At 38.4% G+C, this 22,771-nt stretch overlaps 2 protein-coding genes across 3 annotated transcripts; both read left to right on the top strand.

The window, feature by feature from the left end:
* Nucleotides 1–293: 293 nt before the first annotated feature.
* Nucleotides 294–5,156, top strand: anxa14 (annexin A14). Of its 2 annotated transcripts, none has more exons than XM_070922038.1 (13): nucleotides 294–326; nucleotides 666–705; nucleotides 1,368–1,464; nucleotides 1,644–1,732; nucleotides 2,665–2,778; nucleotides 2,960–3,050; nucleotides 3,177–3,256; nucleotides 3,453–3,491; nucleotides 3,689–3,779; nucleotides 3,867–3,962; nucleotides 4,057–4,112; nucleotides 4,698–4,805; nucleotides 4,949–5,156. In XM_070922038.1, the coding sequence occupies exons 2-13, from the start codon at nucleotides 679–681 to the stop codon at nucleotides 5,006–5,008; spliced, it is 948 nt and encodes a 315-aa protein (XP_070778139.1). In that variant the 5' UTR covers nucleotides 294–326; nucleotides 666–678; the 3' UTR covers nucleotides 5,009–5,156. The 2 variants fall into 2 exon arrangements, with proteins under 2 accessions (XP_070778139.1, XP_070778138.1); XM_070922037.1 differs by having other exon boundaries at nucleotides 663–705.
* Nucleotides 5,157–18,204: 13,048 nt separating this feature from the next.
* LOC139298976 (mediator of RNA polymerase II transcription subunit 30) lies at nucleotides 18,205–22,183 on the top strand. Its single transcript, XM_070921808.1, has 5 exons — nucleotides 18,205–18,255; nucleotides 18,815–19,051; nucleotides 19,760–19,918; nucleotides 20,230–20,319; nucleotides 21,202–22,183. Exons 2-5 carry the CDS (start codon nucleotides 18,827–18,829, stop codon nucleotides 21,295–21,297), a joined length of 570 nt encoding a protein of 189 aa, XP_070777909.1. The 5' UTR covers nucleotides 18,205–18,255; nucleotides 18,815–18,826; the 3' UTR covers nucleotides 21,298–22,183.
* The last annotated feature ends 588 nt before the right edge of the window (nucleotides 22,184–22,771 follow it).

The following is a 22,771-nucleotide window of genomic DNA, read 5'->3' as shown; positions in this document are numbered from 1 at the left end:
CTTATATGGTGATTTCATAAGAAAAGGTCATCTGTAAACAAACTTGACTGTCTGGATTCCTCCTCTGCAAGGAATGTCAATATTTTGCAGGTGGGCTGTCATAGTTATTCTACAGACCAATAGTGTTGACAAAGCTGTGAAGACATTGAGCACCGATTGGTCAGCTGTATGACAGACAGTCAGGCGGGTGAACTGCAGCAGGTGTGGCGTTGTAAGGGTGGGACTGAGATACAGGGCTGATTAGAGGAGGTTGTAAAAAAAAAAAGAAAAAAGAAAAGTCAACTACCTCCACACCTTCCTACAGCTGCCACAGTATTCTGTTACAGGTAGGAAAACGAAGCATTCTTTAAGGATTTTGTAAGAAAATGTACTTGTGTTATTCTGTCAGGTGTTTGTTTTGGCATGTTGAGTGTCTTAGTCCCATGTAGATTGAAGTAATATAACCGTTTTGTTGAGCTAACTATTACTTTCACTAAAAAATCTGTCATCAAGTGATTCATTGAACAGTCAAATTCAGAATTCAGTTAACTTTTCTGCTCTTCACCAATTTGGGTGTCATTTTATTTCTATACTGCACCCATGTGTCTGTGTTGGTTAGTGTAATTCACTATATGTTTCTGCATGTGTATGGACCATTTATCTCTTACTCACATTCTTTCTAGCAGTTAAGACAAAGCCATGGACCCTGAGTACTTCAAATCTCATGTAAGTAGACTTTTTCTGCCTGTCTTCTCTTTGCTACTGCAGTGTTAAAACACTCCTTTTTTTGTAGATAACATAATCTGCTGTCTTGTATTCTCTGATTATCTGCATAGCTTCTAACGTTATCTGCAAACACTATGTCACTATGTGTGTGATGCCTCCAGGAATGCTGGAATATCCGTTCAGATTTTAATGTGAAGAAAGCCAGGTTAATTAAGGATTGATAAAGTCAGCTCAAACCTGCAGTGCTTAATATTATGTTTAAGACAAATATTGTGTTTCCTGTTGAAGAACATTTCAGTACTTATGCTCTCAAACTACTTCACCAACCATCCCCCAACTATTCACAGCAGTAGTATAGAATATTTGACATTCTTTAAATTCAAACACAATGAAAACTGACTTGTATCTTAGCTCATCTTCTACCAGCACCTTCTAAATATGTCCCACAAATCCATCATCATCTTGCGTCTTTTCTTGTTACACATTCCACTCATTCCCTGCCACTCAGTTATCACATTTTTGATAGAAACAGACAGGATATGTCTCCAGTGGCAGGATTTAAATGCCTAATCTTCCAGTCTTTGCAGTATTTCTTTGGTTTGTCTAAGACCTGTCTTTGTTTTTTTGGTTTCTCTCACTCACTCTCACTATTCATCCCATAGGAAATGTGTTGGGGTACCCTCGGAACGGTGCGACCCTTCTCCAATTTCCACCCTGACCGGGATGCCACGGAGATCCAGGCAGCACTGGAGATGAAAGGTACTTCTGCTGGTAGATTAAAACTGGTGTGATGTGGAGTTGTTGACCATCACTCTTACATCACTGACAAAGCTGTACACAATCTTACTTTTCTTCTGCCTCTTAGCATTCCTTGCCCCATCGTTAAATACTTAGTATTGTATCATAATTGAAATCCAAACATTGTGTACCTGGCTCAGATGCGGGGACTCTGGTGAGGATCCTAACCAATCGGAACAACGACCAGAGACAAGTGATCGCGGAGACCTTTCAAAAAATGACTCAAAAGGTAAAGAAACAAATGACCAGAATATGTTTACAACAGCACTTCTTACCGAAACTAACAATTTACAAGATGAAAAAGACTCTAAAAAAAAAGAAAACTAAAACATGATCTTCAGAATAACTGTCTCAAAGTTCAAAGCTACAGCAGCCCCCCAATATAAAATATTCCCAAAAATAATCCATGTTGTGCATTACAGCAGAGTGTAGAGTTGCAATGATCATGCCGTATGTCACAAACATGTATGTTTGCTCATCTGCAATGTGTTTGCTGATCAAACATTATTCAAACTGGTCTTAAAGGCTTTGAACACACCTTTGTTTAGAGAGGGAGTAGTTTAAACAGTATAGGCTAAAATGATGACACAGGGTGAGGTAGGGAATTAATACGATGCCGTTGTGTCATACATAAACTGCAAGTGGACATTTATTATTTCTTGGAAGGTTTTTATGGGTATTTTTTGAAATCAACAAAAAAGATGGCAGTTAGTTTTCTTTCCATTAATTAGAGGTATTTTCATTTGCACAAATAAGGTGATAGTATCTGGCAGAGACGAACTTTCACACTGTCACTGTGTGGTCAAACAGCCACCAATCTCTTTACAGTTACATACACACACATCACTATCAGAGTGTCTTTAAGGGAAAGTCCAAAGAACAGAAACAAGTCAAAAAGTGTCATGGTGCCAGCCCACTGAGTTTCAACAGTCAAGCAACAACATTGTTCACCTTGCCTTTTTTGATTAGGGCCACCAGTGAGAGTTAGCTGTTAGCTAAAGTGTTAGCCTACGTAGATTTAACATGTATATAAGGGAGGAATTTTCCTTTCAAACTGTAAAAAATAAGCCAGCCTAACCCAGAGTTTGAGAGTCAACAGAGACAACTAGAGACAATGTCTGTGATATGTGAAAACATCTGTGTTTATTCTGACTTTCCCAGGACCTGGCAGCTGGTGTGAAGAAAGCTCTGTCTGGAGAACTGGAAACTCTACTGTTGGCACTGCTGATGCCTCCTCTGCAGTATGAGGCTCATCGCCTGCAACAGGCCATGGTGGTGAGCGGGTGTTTGTGTGTTTGAATACATATTTTGGGGGGGCTTGGAGTTGGTGTTTTCATGTGTGTTTGCATGAGTCACTTGTGGGGAGGAGGGGATTTTACCTTGCCTGTCTGTCATATCCCAGGATACATATACAGTGTGTGTGTGTGTGTGTGTGTGTGTGTGTGTGTGTGTGCAGGGTTTAGGCACAGACGAGGAAACACTACTGGAGATCCTGTGTACACGATCCGGAAAGCAGCTTCAAGAAATTAGTGCTGCATACCAATATTGTAAGAACTTTCCAAGTCTTTCCCTCCCAAAATGTTTTCATTGATTGTTGTGGACATTTGAACCTCTAATCCATGTTCTCTTGTGTCCTGATATTCATCATATTGTTCGTTTGTCTCCCTTTTCAGTCTATAAGAAGGACCTGGAGAAGGAACTGAAAGCAGAAACCAGTGGAGACTTTGCTAAGCTTGTTGTGGCTTTGCTAAATGTAATTTGAGTATTTATTTCCTTTACCATCACCTTTAATCTCATAACTGAAGAAATTGGCCTTAATACTGTCAGGGACAGTCAAAGTGGGTATTTCATGTTATTAAAACAACATATCTTCACAACATCACAGTGGGAATGTGACAGGTTCTTCTGAAACACATTGTTTATGTTTTCTCACTCCTGTCTCCCAACAGAAAGAAAGTGTTGCTGGAGTGGTTCAAAGAGATATTGAGGTATTATTTTCCATGATGAATAAATGTTGTGGTGGGAGTAAGGAGCAACTTTCAGTGCTATATTTTGTATGATATATGATATGATAAAGCAGACACAATGTACTACATTTTGGCAGTGCACTATTATGGCAGTCAGCATATAAGCATGTCGGAAATTTCACCCCTTTGACTGTGTTTTATTGTTTTTATTCTTACAGTCTCTGTCTGCGTCACTAAATGGGAAAAAAACTGATGCAGGACCATGGATTGACATACTGACCTCTAGAGACTCAGACCATCTTAACAAAGGTGAGGCTGTAATATAATTTTCTCCTGTGTGTTAGAAAAGTCCTCACTGTTTTGAAATATGAATATGACCTTGTATGTTACTGACAGTGCTGATGGGACTGGAGCTGGAGAGCGGACAGATGGTGGCTCAAGCTGTGGAGAAACGGTTTACAGGAGACTTTCAACTGGGTTTGAAAGTTTTAGGTAAATCTAGCTTTAAAAAAACTGTGTGAGGGATTAGTATGTGCCGTCCATGTTGATCAGTCACTCATGTGTCTTCATATCTGTGTCGTGACAGTACAGTGCATTGAAAACCCTGATGTCTACCTCGCTGAAAGACTAATGACCATGGAGGTAAGATACTGTCTTTTATTCTGAAGATTTATGGTAACTGATGATAACATTGTGATCAAACAGTACTGTGGCTGATTGATGAAGCATTCTCTATCCATTATTTTTTTCATTACTGCAGGGGTTGTACTAATTTTTCATTTTTACTCTATGCCTCCTCCACTTGTCTGTAATTTACAGAAAGGGTACATCGTTATTTATCTTGTTTATGCTTGTATATTTTTCTAAAATGTGTAAAAAATATTCCTAAAAAATATTAATTAGATTGTTATTTTTGCCTTGTGTGTAATACGTATTATAATAGTTACTCTTGAGTTTGTTCCCTCCGCCTTTTTAAAAGTTTAATGTCTGAAAAGCACCTCGTGTATGAATTGTGCTACATAGATTAATTTGCTTTTTGCCTCTGCCTAGACCACAGAAAAGCAGAAATGTGTACAGATGTGCAAAGATCCAAACCAAAACCAATAGTCCCATTGAAGGCAAACTTGTGTGAAATATAATGGACATTTTATACATATAGGAAATCTTCTAGTGTCTGAGATTGTTAAATACATAACAGTTCTGACGCAAAACATTTCTCTCTTTCAGACGTCAATGGTGCAGGCGATCATGGTGTCTCACTGTGAGGAAGATCTGCTGTGTATCCGAGCTGCCTTCCTAAAACTAACAGGCACTTCCCTCTACACTGCTCTACAGGTAGGTCACACGCATAGTACTGTGTTAAATACTCCTTTCAAATTAAACATTTAGATGTGAGGAGTTCTTTTTAAAATGCAAGTCATGTTTTTATTCTTTTAAGTGACAAGTAAAGTTTTAATTTTTGCATCTTTTTCCAACAGAAACAGTTCAAAGGAGATCATCTACAGGCTCTGCTGGCCATCTGTCGATCTGAAGATTAAGCAAAAGCTACACATTTTGAGTAGCTTAAAGTAGTAGCTACTTTAATTCATTATATATAGTTTTTCCCCCTGAATCAGTCTATGGTAGTGCAGAAATAAACTTTATGTCCTATTGCTACTTTTCATATTTTATGGAATGTGGAATTTATTTGCCTATGCTTCTTTGAATGGCTGATACAAACACATGCATGAAATACAACAAAAAAAGTTATGTTGGATAGTTTGGTTATTTGTTTTTATTACTTTTAATATCTGCCAAAATACTTCCTCTTCTCCTTATTGTATATACATCCTGTATTTTTTCGAAATGGTGCTTCTATACAGAGAACGAGGTATGGAAACCGAGAACAGCCGTGCTTGCAATCTTTTTTTTTCAATGATCTCAAGATTATCTCAAGATCACAAGTTGATTATTTCGTTATCTCAAAATAACAAAGCTTGTTTTCTCATGTTAATGTTTTAATTTATCTCAAAGTCTTTTCCTTAAATGACAAGGACTGATCTGATCTGAATGTTATCGCTAACATCCTGTCTCTTTCTGCCTGTATTAGACCTTGATTGAAGTACAATCTGTTGTCTTGATCAATAATGAGTACTCCTTTATTTGACATTTTCAGTTTAAATCAGTTGCTACCGTTGTCAAGATGCAATCTATGCATGCTGGCATGGCACTCCTGATTTCCAATACACATAAAGTAGGCTAATAAGAGAAAACAACTTTTTGTTTTCTCACAATAACAGGTTTATTATCTCAATAACAGGTTTATTATCTCGTTATTGAGATGGCAAAGCTTGTTTTCTCGAGATAACGAAATAATTAACTTGTGATCTCAAGATAAAAGCAAAAAATAAATGCAAGCTTGGCTTCCGTAACAATGGCACCTTTTCTCTTAATAATTTAATAGTTGAATAAATTGTGTGTGTATACATACAACAATCACAGTTCAGAAATCTATATTTTAGTCGTAATTATCTCTGTCTAAAATGGCCGGATCCTTTAGACTTTAAGACACTGAAATAGGGAGCTCTGAGTCAGCTCCGACACACACATATATTAGTAGCCTCATCACATAACTTTCTCAATAATGATTTATTCCTGATGCCACATAGAGTTCAGATCCATTACATTACATGTTTATGTTAACCTGCAGATTTAACAAATACCTTAAGTTTGTTTAAATACATAGTTAATTTAAGAACAATGTGCAAATGTTACACATAACTTCTAAAAAGGTTAGAATTTTACTTAGTCCCTGCTTTGGAGAACATCTGCATTCAGTTCAACTAAACCTTCAGTTACTCTCAGACACGGTAACACATTGAGGAACAATTATCTTTTAGTCCTTAAGGCGAGTTTTGCTACTCAGGGGCAGAGCGTGTAGAGCAACAATGGCACAACAGAAAACAGCAGAGAAGGCTTGACATCTGAGCCTCCATTGTGTTGGGTGGTGGTTTGGGTGGTTGGCATTGTTCTTGTTGTTGTACTCGTGGTGGTAGGGGTGGTCGTAGGAGTTACATTAGTGGTTGAGGGAACGGTTGTAGTGATGGTTGCAGACACGGTTGTAGTGGGGTTTGGGGAAACAGTTGTAGTAGTGGTTGGGGAAGTGGTTGTAGTTGTTGGCATTGGCGTGGTGGTAGAAATGTTTGTAGAAACATTTGGGGCAATGGTTGTTGTGGTGGTGGTAGACATGGTTGTAGTGTTTGGTGGTGCGGCAGTTGTAGTGGTGGTGGTAGACACGGTTGTAGTGTTTGGTGGTGCGGCAGTTGTAGTGGTGGTTGCAGACACGGTTGAAGTGTTTGGTGGTGCGGCAGTTGTAGTGGTGGTTGCAGACACGGTTGTAGTGTTTGGTGGTGCGGCAGTTGTAGTGGTGGTTGCAGACACGGTTGAAGTGTTTGGTGGTGCGGCAGTTGTAGTGGTGGCGGTAGACACGGTTGTAGTGTTTGGTGGTGCAGCAGTTGTAGTGGTGGTTGCAGACACGGTTGTAGTGGTGTTTGGGGCAACAGTTGTAGAAGTGGTTGGGGAAGTGGTTATAGTGGTTGGCATTGGGGTGGTGGTAGAAATGTTTGCAGAAACATTTGGGGCAACGGTTGAAGCGGTGGTCGTAGACGTGGTTGTAGTGTTTGGTGGAGCGGCAGTTGAAGTGGTGGTCGTAGACGTGGTTGCAGTGTTTGGTGGGGCGGCAGTTGAAGTGGTGGTCGTAGACGTGGTTGTAGTGTTTGGTGGGGCGGCAGTTGAAGTGGTGGTAGTAGGGCTATCCGTAGAGGTGGTTATAGTAGTGGTCGTAGGCACGGTTACAGGAGTAGTTGTTCCATTGATAGAAACGTTGGCAGGTGGAGTTTCTCCAGGTGTAGCAGTGACAGTCGAATCAGTAGTGTTTCCTAGAGCCTGATTGGGAATAAAGAAAAATTGGAAAAATAATTTAAATCAGTTTTTGAAACAAAAGCGATAGTGTGCATAATATAGTTACCATCCATCTATGAACATGACCCAAGTCATTGCATTAGAGACTGTTTGGTTTTCTACTTCTTTACAACTTCCAGTCAAATGATAATACAATAGCTCTCTTGTCTTGTTGCAATGGATTGGGGATTAATTTCTGATCTTTTGCTAACCTGTTAAGTATTCCATCAGCACTCCAAAAAGTTTTGTTACACAAATAAGTATGGTTTTAAAAACAGAGGCTTCATGATTATCTGTTTTGTTTCAGAAAATCCTAATGATCAAACAATTTGTGCAACAGTTACAAAAAGCATTTTTCTAGGACTATTGAATTAGTATAATACCATGATACCATGATAAAACAACAATAAATGACATGAAAACCTCATCTGACCTTTTCAGGACAATGTCACGCACAATGACATTGTTATGAAATTTTAGGGAACTGACTATTATGTATCAGTTGGTTATGAATTATTTGTTGGTTAAATCTTGTTATGTGTAGAGAGAAGAAAAAGAAATCTCTACAATACAGTATTTTGGCATATTTTCTTGAATAACAATTAAAAAAGTTTATAAAAAGTTACCTTTCCTAATGCCAGCAGAGCCAGCATAGAAAATCCCAGAGCCAATATCTTCATGGTGGAGAGCGAAGAGGAGGCAGAGGTACACCAGAAATGTTACTGAAAATATCCTTTTGCACAGAAGGCAGTCTGCTGTGATCTCCCCTGTAACCTGGTCCACTTCCACTTTCTTCTGGCAAACTGAGAGGAAACTTTATGTTCTTGCTTTTATGTCAAAATATCACAGTTGAGGGGTGGGGTAAATGCATATTTATGACTTACAGTATAACCTTGCCCTGGATCCAGGAAGTTGGTTGGGGAGGTGTGTGTGTGATGTGTGTGTGTGTGTGTGTGTGTGTGTGTGTGTGTGTGTGTGTGTGAAAGACGTCCTTCTCTTTTGTGCAATTTCTATGCACCTATCACTTTGTACATTGCATAATTTAATACGTGCGCACGTATGGTCAGTTTAAAGGAAGTATGGATTCTTATAATATCATAGCATCCCCTTTAGCTAACCCCTCAATGACTGCTCATCTTCCTTGAACTCAAACTCAAATTCATACTTACTTTGCATTTTAGAACTTTAGGGATGTTGACACCTGGTTTAATTTTTAACCTAAATAACGTGTATGACAGGACACCTAACTTCCCGGTACTGATGAAGCATCATGTAAAGTATTTTTAGACATTGGTGGGTGCAATCATGTCCACGCTGTTACCTTAATCATGAAGAGGCAATTAATCTGCGTCATGCTGCCTTGTTGCTCCTGGTGGATAATTCACAAACTGGTAAACAAATAGGTTTCAATATTATTTCCTCTTGAGCTCTTGAGTCGCAGGATAAAGATCATTGTCAGGACTTTATTCATGGAAATGGTCCCTGTGACCCTGAGTGTATATGGTTTTTGGTCGGAGACGATCTCCAGAGAGACTTTAATCAGGATTTTATGGCTATTTGGTTTGCACCTGTCCTGAAAGACAGTCCCAATAGTCTTAAATAATAATCAAATATCACACTGCATATTGTTTGTATTTTTGCACAGTGAAATCAAGAATAACCACCCCAGTTTGGCCCATTGTCTTCCTCACAAGCTTTCACAACAACGTCACGTGTTTGCTGTGGACCTTTTGAGGCTGCAGATGTCAACAGTGTCCAATAAGTTACAGGTTTCACCGTGTTTTTGACGTAACTTAGACAAGGTGACACAGTTTTTTTGTTTCTTATTGTACTTTTTCATTAATTTTAATATATTTTTAATATATAATATTTTTTTTATTTTATATACTATATATACTTCTTTTTATTTTGTCTGCTTTTACAAAGCTTATGATAACATACAGTACTTCAACCTGCTGGAGCCTCTGCTGGGAGTAGTAACACAAAAGCATGAATGGCATTTTTGTGACTTAGTGATACTATCTTTGTCACTGCACCTGCTGACTCACATTGTTTACTCTTTTATCCAGGCCATTCTACCATACAATGTGCGGTAATGGTATTTTAATCGCCTATGTGAGCTGGTATGGAAACCAGTCCTACAATATTTAAGTTAATATCTGAAAACTGGGAATTGGGAATAAGGGAAATATGAGAAGACTGGTCAGGTTACAGATTGGGTGTAGTCGAATGTTTGGATAACGGCTCAGTATTAATTTCAAACCTTCTTCATAATAGCTGACAAAATCTTATGTTATTTATTTTCAAAACATAAAATAAAACTTACACATTACATACACATTGGTAATATAGACATGTTTTTATTTGTAATATTTTCCACTCTGGTTATTCTATGTTTATTGGTTTTTGGACATACCAAGAAAAAGCAAAGACTTATATTAATGTACTAATAATTACTATACATAATACACACACACATGCACACAAAACCAAACAGTTGCTTCAAATGTCAACACAACTACACAGAGTGTGACATGTCTCAACATGAAGATTACATTTTTTTCATTCACTTATATTAGATCTATACATGAGTAATATATTTGATTAGACAAACAATATTGTAGTACAAGATTCACTCCTGCTCTGAGCCTCAAGAGGGCGCTCATTGCCAAAGTGCTTGAACAACAAATGATCCAAACAGCAGACCGACAGAGGTAAAGATGTGGCTCTGTCCGTTCTTTGTAGGCATGGTGACCATGCCGCCTGTGCCCGTCATGACTGTGGGTCCGGTGGAGGGATTGGTTCCTGTAGGGTTGTTGTTGTTGTTGTTGTTGTTGTTGTTGTTGTTGTTGTTGTTAGCAGTGCTGCTATTGGATGGCCAGGTTGTATTGGTGGTGTTATTGTATGCCATCGTTGATGATGGCTGTACAGTTTGGAGGATCGAAGAGGAGACAAACAGAGATGTATGACATAACATGGCACTGTATTTGATGCTATGGAGCATAATTTTGTATATCATATTATAAAAAATATAAATTATTTAAAAAAAAGAGTTAAATGACAAAAATGCATAGATAATAAAAAATATGAGGGCAGGATATAAAAAAATCAACATTTCTGTGATGTCATACAACTTATTGGAGTGAATTTATTCATTTCATCGATACAAATTTATTTTTAACATTTAACTTAAAAGAATTTATAAAATTAGATTGAAGTTTCCTCTTTTAGATTTAGATTTTTAATTTCACACACTTGTGTATATTTCCCTCTCTATGTACTTTACAGCCAGTAAAAAAGATTTTTACCTGCGCACAGACAGACACAAATCCAAACAGAGCCAGCGGAAACAGCCCCAGGACAAGGTACTTCATGTTGGTGGAGAGATGATTTTCTCTTGAAGACAAGACAAAACCTCACTGTTTTTATCTGCTATTCCGCGTTGTTTCTTTCTTTTTAGGGTCTCGCCTGGTCATATACTTGTGTATCCTCGCAGAAAGTCTTGGTTTTGCAAAATGTGTGTTTCCAGAAGCTGTCCTTTTATAAGGCATTCAGATTTTTCACCTGATACCTGTTTTGCTTCAGGAAGCCTTCCCTCTGTCTCCACCCCAGCGAGAGACCACAAATGCAAAAGTCACACGAAGCCAATAGAAATCAATCCAGATATGGCTGTAAGAGATACCTCTGATAACTCTGCTGTCTTTTTTCCTCCAACCACTTAGCTGCCACTATTTTTATCCTTTTGATTGTGATTGTCTGTAGAATTTAGTGAGAATTAATACTTTCTTAAACGGCTTCACCTTGTTGAAAGAAGCAGAAAGCAGAATTCCACTTTTAAATTGCATAGTGAGATGGCCCTTTTTTGTAGCAGCCTTGGGGATCAGTATCCCAGTGAAAATATTTGTTACTCTGAGGAAAATTAAGTTAAATCAGAATAAAATTGGCTTATTTTAACAATGGAAGTACAATTAACCTACAGCTGATGTCACAGCTCTGTGATTATGCATTGATTTATACATCTGTTACTCAAGTAAACCACACCCTGAGTGCTCAAACAGCTCATTTAGGCAAATGTATCAAACTTCCCTTATGTTCAATTTAAGAAATTTAAATCCCCCATTTAGTCTTCCAAGAACATAAAGCAGCCTGACGGCCTGAACACTATATTTTCCTCAAAAAGACCTGCCCACTGTTCATCTACATCATACACAACCTTGCACTTCCACTACTCAACCCATGCTCATTATATTACGCATACCGTAAAAGCCATCAGTTTGCAATGATTATACAAATAAACTGAAATACATTGCTGCCATGCCTTAAGAGTTATGAGAGAAAAACAAAACAAAACATTAAAGGTGGTTCCTGAATTTGAATCTGATGTTGTTTGAATAAAATTAAGTATCTTTTTAATATCAAAACCAAAATGCAAATGGGGTGGCAGCTGCGACTCTGCCATTTCCATCAGTTTTAGTAGAACTGAGATTCTTGTAGGATTAATCCAGTTCTTCTGACATTTTCCCCCAAGAGGTTCTCACCATTTCCCTCCCAGTTGCTAATATGTTTTATTAGACTGTAAATGCATATTTAAAAATATAGTCCAATCACCATTTTATTTGCCAAAAGATGTGATTAAAATATAGTTCTGAAGCATGGGATTATACAACATTTATTGAGATTGTGTGGAAGACTCTTGGTCAAAAGCGGAAAACAGCTCAGAGCAGACAAAGCACTTCGTAGCATTGATATGATAGGTGAGTGACAGTCACAGTAAGAGCTCTGTCAAACATCAAACATGTCAACTGAGGAAAGGTGAATCTGTGATTCTTTTGGCTTTTACACTTTCAGCCCTATGCACCGTAGATCAGAACCGAGATCACAGGCACCAGTACTTGACTGCAAGACCCAAACAAAGAGGCAGACCCTCCTTTTAACGTCGTAGCTGAAGTCGCGTGAGTGCTTGTCCCACTCCCGTGTGGTGACGTGGACCCAGAGCTTTGAGTTGGTCCAGAGGACGTTGTGGGCTGCTGTGAAGTGATGGTAGCCGTGGAGTGCGAGGAGGCAGCTGAGGTGGAGGAGGCGGGAGGTGCTCTTGTGGTTACAGTATTGCTGTTGGAGGTTATGTGAGTCGAGGGGCCGGCCGGTGATGCGGTTGCTGTTATAGGTTTGGTGGTACCAGTTGGTTTGGTGTTGCTGCTGGTCACTGTTGCTCCATTTGCACAGGAAGTACAAACTGTTGTACTTGTCTCCTGTAAAAGAGAAAAGTTTGCACTGAACAAGAGATGTGATGAAATAAGAAACAATGGCTATTGAAGTATCTGTATAGTATAGAATTTATCTATTAAAGGCAGGTAGTTTTAGTTTCATTTGCTTAGGGTTGCATGTTGATCATTTCCACCTCCACCCCAGTACAATGCAGGTGAACAGAATTTCATTTTTGTGGTTCTCGCAAGAATGAAAAAATATTTTTTAACAATAAAACAAAAAATAAGCATACCAACGCCTATAAAGCTGTGTTATTTACATAATGTAAAAAAAAAAAAAATCCAATAACGATATAAATGGCATAAAAAACTAAACAAATAAAGAAACAGGTGATACTACAAGGCATTCAAATATTATTATAAATATTATAATAACAGTAATAAGAAGGTAAAATGATATGCTTGTTTGTCTTGCTTGCCACCCTCTGTCCTCTCCTTCACTCCACACAAATATACTGTAATTATTTCCTGCCTGTATTGTGCTGCCAGTCGATGCCACAGATAAAGCCGCAGTACAACATGTCTCTGTGTCGGTGACAAATCATTCGTAGCCACACCATGCATGCAAAGGTCAAGCACCTGCTGCTCCAGTAGAGTACATGAGGCATGAAAACATCACACTTTGCATATTGCTGTGGTTGGTGGAGGCCTGCCGTATATGTCTGCCCTCCACCACGTCCCCTGACTGCACACAGTATATCTGCATCTGTCTCTTTGTTGTATTCCATCTCCCCTCTAGTCCAAACCTACACTTTCATTTTTCCTGATTGATCATATCAGCTGTGGCTGACTCCAAATAGCTCCCTCCAGCAAAAGAAAGGATTAGTGAGGGCTGACAAAGTAAAGTAGGTCTAATATATTCAGTTTCACAGAATTATAGCAGTGGAGGAGCTACAAATACATTTCCTGGTCATAATTATGTACATGTGAAACAAGTCTAGTAACATAAATAACCCTCATAACAATTGGAATTTGACATGCTTTTTAAAAATAAAATGAACTACTTAAATGCAGTGTGCCAATTTGTAAAGTAACCTGTTTTTTCTCCATGTTTAGGGTCTTATTAAACTCAAAATGATAAAAAAAAAAAAAAGAAATAAAATACTAGAAACACAATATCAACTACTGTTTCCAAGGTCAAGAATGAACTTTCAATTTACACTTTTAAGCCAAGTTTGATGGGGAAAACAATTGCTCAGCTTATTTTATTCTCATCATTTTATTTATCAATAAAATCCAAACAGAAAAATCTACTGTCTTGTTGTACCAAAACAAAAAAAACTTAAGGTTTTCTATTTACCTCCATTTGCCTAGACTTTGAGATGCATTTAAATGTTTCATTTACCTCTGACTACTTTGACTGCAACCATACTTAAGCCAGAAAAAACAGAAGGCAGCCGTGCTTTGTGTTCAAAATCAGTCGGCTGTCCAACCTGTGTCCACTAAACAGAGAGGATCAACTGTTCATCCCTGGTCCATCACAGCCCTCTGAATGTGGACACAAACTCAGGTCACTTGTCCCACATGTCGTGTCCCTTACCTGAGTGCAGCCCAGCGACATGAAGGTCAAACAGACACAGAGGACGAGCATCCCTGTTTTCTCCATCCTGGTCTCCAGCTGTTTCCTTTCGTACTTTATGGCTGTCTCCACCTCTCTGTCTGTCCTTTTATATCTACCAGCTCTCCATAACACTGATGCTGATAACTGTTAGTCGTCAGAGACAGCTGAGCAGAAAAGAAAAAAAAGCATGCACTGTACACTCTAGAGCATTTCCAACGTGACCTGCAGTTTTAATGCTGAGAGAGAGCAGACAAGTGAAATGTATCTGATATGTAAATTAGAATTAAGGCATGAGGAAAGGATTAAACTGTATTTTATCAAAAGTAGATCTTACTGAATGTCTTTTCTAAAGCTTGGGTTACACTTTGTTTTTACCTCACATCAAGTACTTCCTCAACCCTGGAGATTAAAACTAATGAAATAATGCTATGGGGATTTGGACACCATGGACTGTCCTACATCATACAGTAGTGCCATGTTCTAGGATATATTACATTACCGCATTTTATTCCAGTTTAACAAAACAAATTCATGTTAAGGGTGCTGTGTGCACTTTTATTTTTCAGTAGTTATGTGTAGTAGTAGTTGTAGTAGTAGTTATCTAACACTATGTTTATGTATATAACATAAAATTCCTTCTGTGCCACACGGTAAAAATAAAAAAGAGAAAACTCAAATTTCCAAGGCAACAATGGAAACAGAAACAAATATTTCCTCTTCATATCTAACTTTTCACTTTCGACCAAGCTCAGATAAACCGTCAAAAACTGATGTGAAATGATAACGCAATTCACGTAAAAATGGAATGCGACCACAGAAACTCATCACCAAAGACTTCCAGGGTTCCTCTGATAACACAAGAACTATAATCTGCTTACTCTGACATTTTCTCGCCTCACCGAAGATTATTTTGATGAAAATGTGGGAATAAGACACGTTTGATTTTCACCTTGCTTGTCAACTAGCAGCTGAAGGATCTGGTGGAATAACTTAAGTAGAAAGGAATGTGTCCCTGTGGTGTTTAGTTTTTGATATCGAGCTTGTACAAATATTTGAGGTAAAACGGGCATCTTATCACTTTCTAACAAAGCAATGATGTGACAGCCTCATTGCACTTGTGCATGAAATAACAATAACATTTACGTATGGTGCTTTGTTTCATCTGCCACTCAATATTAACATTACAACAGATTTTTCAAATTTGGAATAACATTGGATACAGGATACAATTTTTAAACTTAGCAGTGTTTCACTTTCAAAAGAAATATATACCAGCTTGTACCTTTTTAAATCCACTTTATATTCCCATAAAACTTCTACTTGTAAACAGACAGTCATTTTGATTTTATTAGGCCAAAGATGACAGAGGGACGGGTGTGACAGAAAGGCTTCAAGCGATAAGTAACACAAGTACAGGGAGGGAAACAAACTTGTTCCTGTAACAGCTTGTTCTGGTAGCTATGAGAGCACAGCCAAGCCTTTGTGATGCTTTATCAGCCGTGTTATCACCATGCTGTGCATTTCCTGCTATCAAACATTTTAATGTCTCGTTCAGATAACACCGTGTCATCTGTACTGGACACTTCTGCAGCTACTGCGTATTGAATTTGTGACCCTATGTTTTTTTCTACATTCCTGTAGGATTATCTCAGAATCAGTGCCTGAAGGCCAATAATTAAACATTACAGTCTTGCTCTGATATCTAAAATGTAATTGGCCCCTTTTGTGTGACATGTTTTATCTGAAAAGAGTTTTATCTGATTGCATAAAGTAATGTTTTATTGCCTTGGTAGGTTCAGGCAAATCAGTCACAAAGGTGAAAGAATGAGAATTAGAAGGAGGAGGGGTCTTGTAAACATTTCATTTGATGCTCAGAAAGACGATCCCATTCCTATAAAACTCAAAATTGAGTACATTGCTACAACAATGAACAATTGGTGATATATAAAAAAAGACAGAAAAACATAAACTGAAAAAGATCCTTCTTGCCATGCCAAACTCCTCATGATCGTGCTGCCTCTGAAGGTAAGCACACATATAATGTTACTGATTTTCATTCTGTGGTGAAATAAATAAACGGTCACCATGTCCACCATCTTAGGTTAGGATGTTAGCCTGTTAACATTTGATAACTAGCGCTACACAAGTACAACTGAGGTTGATGGGAATGACATTGGTGTTCCTACAAAACTAATGAAATTACACATTTCATGGCAATTCATCCAGTAGTTGTTGACATTCACACTCACAACCACAAATGTTAACTTCGTGGTGGTGCTAGAGGAAAACCCAAGTCATCACCAAAGTCAGTAGGATTCATCCTCTGGGGAACATGAGTGTCAGTGCAAAATTTCATCGCAATCCATCCCATAGTTGTTGAGAAATTTCAGTATGGATCAAACTGGTGGACCAATGACTGGCATTGCCATCCCTAGAGCTGTGCCACAAGTGTGGCCAAAAAGACAAATACTTTCTTTTTACATGAAGTTTAGTGGAGAGCCTTTATAGTGAACATTACCATCAAATAAAATAAAATTGTCAAGTCAAAATATGTTCAAATGTATCTAACACGCTTGACTATCCCTGCTGTTCATTATCATCGTGTATCCCTGTGATCTTTAATGGCTCCCTGCAAACCAAATCTCTCTCAGAATACTACTCAAGTTCAAGTTCAAGTTCTACAGTGAACAAACAACAATTATGGAAATACTGAAGTACACAAACAAAAGGAGAGAGCAGAATAAAAACATCCCAACAGTTCAGAGTCAAAATAGGGTACGGGTGTTTTAATGCAGTGACGCAGAGCACGAGAAAGTAAAATAGCTCTGATTTCAGCTTCACAATCAATTTTGCAACTTTTTTTCTTTTTTTCTGTTCTTGCCAATTTCTTTGCACGCTGCTTAATTTGATCCATTCTGGCTTTGGAGGAAATTGAAAATCTATGCAATTACAGATTTCTTTTTCTTTGACACAAGTATTCAAAAATGTATTCCAAAACTAAACATTTAGGTATCAGTGTTTTATCAAACACTGATACCTACATGTCATTTTATTTAGCTTTGTTAAGGTCAACAAAGGGCCTGTTAAACTTTAAACCACACTGCAAGAAAAACAAAATGTACTTCCTTAAAACTCGTGACCCATGAGTGCAACCATTTTGTCTTATGTAAACCACGGCTTAAGTCTGCCACACTGATTTAACTAATAAAGAAAGCAGGCGAATTATTTTCCATTACTGAATCTCACTGGGCTGGCCGGGCTACAAACAAGTCTCACTCAAATGACCTTCATTTAAGCCCGAAAAGTCAATTATTGTTGGCTGTTACTTCAGGCTTGATTTATATCATTTATACACTTTATTCTATGAAACAGTGGATAAGAGATCTATATAAAGAGTCATTAACAGGCCCTGGTAGAAGGGACAATCCTAAAAAAGTTGACTAAAAACTAACCAGTGGTTGTTATATATTAAATAATTGTTAAATTAAATTGCTCAACAGTACTGTATATAAAGTAGTTAGAATTGTCTCCACCTTGACTAGCTACAACATTAAAATTCTGCTTATACATTAATGCATCAGTAATATTAATCCAATAGTAAAATATGGTATTTTACTATTGGAGTAAGTATTTTTTTTCTAAGGAGTATTTCTAAGTAAATTTGCTGCTGATACTTCTCTACTTTTACTTTAATGAAATTGTGAATGCAGGACTTTAGCTTGTAATGGACTATTTTTTATCAGAATCAGAATCAGAAATACTTTATTGATCCCCAGGGGAAATTATACAAAACTGTGGTAGTGTTACTTTTGCTATTCTAAAGTATCTGAATACTTCTGAATACTTCTAAGATTGTTGTGTTGTAGTAAGGTTGGCGTTTGCAGTACATTTACTCAACAACTGTCTCCATTTCTTTTTTTACTGTCTCCATCTAGTGGTAGGAAACGCGTCCTACTCTGGCAGGAAGTGACGCAATGAAAACAATAACGTGCAAAGCTTTCTGAAAGAAATCAGTGGAAAGGTCTCATTATGTCTTATTTAAAACAATAAATTAGCCAGGTTGTTTTTCGCACTTACTAGAGCAATTCGGATATTTTTGGACAGCATTTTGCCCAAGGAAGTTAATTTAGGTAAACAGTTTTCGGCACTCCGCCGCCAGCTAGCTAGCTGGCATGCTAGTGGCTAACTAGCTTGCCTCTGTACGAGTCTTTACATTACATTGTTTCGGCTAGCCTGTTTAGCCACCAAGATTAGCTTTTGTCAATCATTAAACACTCTGCGTTTATTTAGTAGGTTTACGGTATGCGTTTTGACTTCGTGGGTGTTGTTATCAATATCAGTTAATGTGTAGTAGAAAGAGTAACGTTAGCTAGGTTACATCTTCAGGAAATGTTCGACTTTATGCAGTATTATCACTTTGAAACTTTCAGTCACTTTATTGAGCTAGCGTTATTGTTAACGTTGAGCAACTGTTAGCCTCATTTTTGACATCAGCACAAGTCAAGATCGGAGTCCTGGGGCCACAACATGTTTAGGCGCTCCGTCAAGCTATTTATCTCAATCGCATCCCTTTCCCACAGATTTGTGTGGCGATGGCAGCCTCATTACCTCAGAAGCCCGGGATGGCAGGGATGCCCCCTCAGCAGCAGCCCCACCTGCCCTCCAGTGCTGCCTCAGCCCCAGGTCAGCAGCCCATGCCTCCTCAGGGAGCCCTGAGAGAGATCTCCCCAGTGTTCCTCTGTCGGATTGGACAGGAGACTGTCCAGGACATTGTCACTCGCACCATGGAGATCTTCCAGATCACACGAGCTACGCAGGTAAGTTACTGGACATTAGGCTGTTATCCAGCCAAAGATAATGTTTTGAATGCAAAAGTAATGTCCCCCATCTCTATGTGAGATGCTGTTATGGCGTGAAGGCCTGGTTTTGCAAACATTAAGGCAGACCTCTTATTTTGTAGGATTCACTGTTATGTTCATTGACAGTGGCTCACATTTGGGAAAATCTCATTATCTGTATTGGTTACATCTTCATCAATTCATCAATCTAATGCAATCCAAACAGCAAACAACAAGTCCTTCCTTTAGCCTGTTCAGTTTTTATGACAAAGTGTCAGAGATGTGTTGGTATGATAATGTCTTAGGCTGTATTTAGTCTTGCTTTTGTCTCGGGAATCCTTGTTTTCATCATTGATTTACCGTAATCTATTTACCTGTTTGTTTGTTTTTTTCACAACATGATCTCAACTCAAGGTCCACTTACTTGCTTGTTCTAGAGCTTTTCGACCATATCATACATTCCTCATCAGCAGAGTGAATTTGCACATATTCCATGGAAATAGATATTCAAACCTCTGATTTTGAGTTGACAGCAGTAAAAATACTTTTTTTTAAATAATTAATCAATAATTTAGTCTACATTTTTTTGAAAATAAAGACACATACACTACATACTACACTGCCATCTCAACCAAAAATGTAAATGACACTTAAACTGATGAGAGACGCTTTGTGTCTTTGATGTAGCTTCCTAATGGTGTGACCCAGAGCCAGGCGATGTACCAGGACCGCTTTGGGAAGCTCCAGGAACACCTACGGCAGCTGGCCCTGCTGTTCAGAAAGCTCCGGCTCCTGTACGAACGCTGTGTGGAGATGACTGCTGACCTGCAGGAGGGGCCAACAGAGGTCAGGAAGGAGCCCTAAATTTCTGCTTAGTATTAGTTTTATCTGTCTGTATTTTCAAATATTCGGCTATTTAAGGAAATGATATGTAATAATATAATAAATGATAGATACTACTTGAAACACATGTACTAGAACAACACTGAAAATGACTTTCTGTCCTTTGATCAGGACTTGATGAATGCATTGGAGGAAATGGACAGTGTATCATGTTCCTTTTGACACACTCTCTCTTCTTTCAGTATCAAAACCCAAATGCATTCATAGACAGGCAGGAGGGGAAAAACGAATTTATATGCATTTTGTGTCCTCAGCTTCTGCCATATGTTGGGGAGGAGCTGGTTTCTGTCAAAGTGGAGCCCTGCAGTGCTGCTGTGAACCAGGAGAGAAAAGAGGTGCTAGAGGTGTGTTTCTGTTTTCCTTTTCTCACAAGTAATAATTACTTCATACATATTTTCTGCATTGGAGTAGTGAGTTAGTGACAGTTACACCTCCCTGCTGTTGTCAGATTTCAATACAATTAGTAGTTATCCTGCAGTAACCCATGCAATTATAATAAGTAAAATACATGCTGTCAAGTAAATTGGAGGGATGTGCATCATGTTGCCAGATATTTACGTGATACTTGATCTTAGACAATATAAATATAGTTTAAAGTCTGCTGCAACATGTTTAATAACATCAATATACTGTTACTTGAGTGACACAGTATTACTACCTGGCAGCTCAGGCTGATTTTTATTTTAATGTTTTTGCTGTTTATAATGAAAGTGAGCTTCCTGGTGGGCTTCTCGTTCTCTCGGCTTTGAAAGGCACTTTGATACAGAGCAAGACAAAATGTTTAGCTTTTAAAGTCCTCTGCAAATACCTCTAGGTGGCAGTGCTGACACAGGCCAAGGGTACTCCTTGGTGGAATGGGTGAAATGCAGAAACCATGCTTAGGTCAATTTTCAAAATCAGGATGTTGTTTTTGTAAACATTAGAGCCAATATGGGGATGAAGATTTCAGGTAGGATTGGAAATTGCCACCAGGCAGCCAATGGCAAAATAGTGGAGAAATTTGCCTGAGGCTGGTAAGCTTGTTTGACGACAACATTAGTGGCAAACCAGTTAAAAGTATCTTTCTTTTATTCTCAAAATTGTAAATAAGCATCAATTATTGATTGTTTATAGTGAGTGAACTATGTTCTGTCCTGATTGCTTAAGGATGTCAAATGCTAAAGCTATGGCTTGTGCTTTCAGGAGTTTTACTCATTGATGTCATGTGTCTTGTGGTTCACCTGCAGAAGGTACGTCAGAAGAACCAGGAGATGAAGGTTCTGATGGATCAGATGAGGAACCTGCTGTGGGATGTCAACGCCATGCTGACGCTCAGGAAATGATACTTCCACTAGATCCACTCTCTCTTTAAGAGATGCATTCCTCCACAGACACAAGGACTGCATAATAGCAAAGACCAGGTGAAATAAGGGAATTTCTGTTGGATTTTGAATATGGGACCTTCCATTTAAGTACACCTCCTCTGTGTTGGCACTTCATCACTGAAACTCACAATTCACTCACAGCTCACCTAAGATCTTCTGCTGTCTATTTTGTATTATATTGAAGTTGTTGAGGGGGAAACTATTGATGAGATAGGACGAAAGCTAAAAAAAAGGATATACTTGTGTCAGCCTGATACACTCCAGCTCCAAGAAATGTTCTCTTTTTGTACAAGGCAGCTGACAACCCAGGTGCTCTACAACTGTTATTTTGTCACTCTGTGTTTATTCAAACAAGCTATGGACTCCTGTTTTCATACTGTTGAAATAATAAGTTGAAACCTGTTATGCCTCAGGTAAAAACAAAAAAGATGTTTTCTTGAAACACTGTATTAATGGTGTTTGCCCCCAGGTGCTGACTCGACACTAGACAGACTTAAATTCATTGCAGGTAATTCTTCCAGAAAGCACAAAAGCTGATCTTATGACTGTGTTTACAACAGGAACAATTGCCCTTATTATGCTCTGTCAGGTGTAAAGACACTATGGGTTCAGAATTCAAATTAGCCCCTTGGCAGCTATGCATCTCAGGTGCTTTGTACATAAGTGTGTGTGTGTACATGTGCAAAATGAGATTAGCTTCCTGAGTGCTAGACAACACACCTGTTTGCCCTGAGGGTGTTGAGTCTCGCTTGCCTGTGAATTTATTTTTGTAAACTGTGGGACAAAAGCTAGGCCTACTGGGTCATTTCTGTTTTGTATGAAATAAAACTTTTTTTAAACACAACTTTTGAACATTTACTTTAAAGGCCTGCTTCTAAATACAGGATTGGCCAGCTCAGACTTTGCAGTATGTGCTCTATTGTGTCATTTCCAACCCTGAGGGCCCATGTGGGAATGCAAGATCTCCTTCACAACTGAGATGATATATAAGTACATGAAGGCATATCCACCAACACGTAATGATGCATATTCTGACCCTGACCCTTTTTATTCATCTTTCTGTACACACCAGCAGCTCATCAGTGTATCGCTCCTACACTACAACAAAGCATCAAAGACCATGAGAAACCCAGAGTCACAAAAACGTGATTGAACACTTTTGATTGTATTTAGAATGAAGTTAATTCAATCTGCCTTAAAGCGTTTCTCCATGAAATTGGTTGCTAGAATCCCAGGATTTCAACTGTATAGGCAAGGGCACGCTACACGCCACAGACTAACGGTGTACCCATCGGATAGGAAAATGTGCTTGTCTCAGTTTATATGAGCTGTAAATGTTTACGCATAACAGGTTCGTGGAGTATGCTTAGATCAGTCAATCGTAAGAAAATTACATTTGTGATAACATTTTGTTAACTGAATTGTTGTTTGT

The sequence above is a fragment of the Enoplosus armatus genome, chromosome 16, assembly GCF_043641665.1.
Source record: "Enoplosus armatus isolate fEnoArm2 chromosome 16, fEnoArm2.hap1, whole genome shotgun sequence".
Lineage (NCBI taxonomy): Eukaryota > Metazoa > Chordata > Actinopteri > Centrarchiformes > Enoplosidae > Enoplosus > Enoplosus armatus.
Note: the sequence above shows the minus strand (reverse complement) of the source record. Positions and strands in the feature narration are given on the sequence as shown.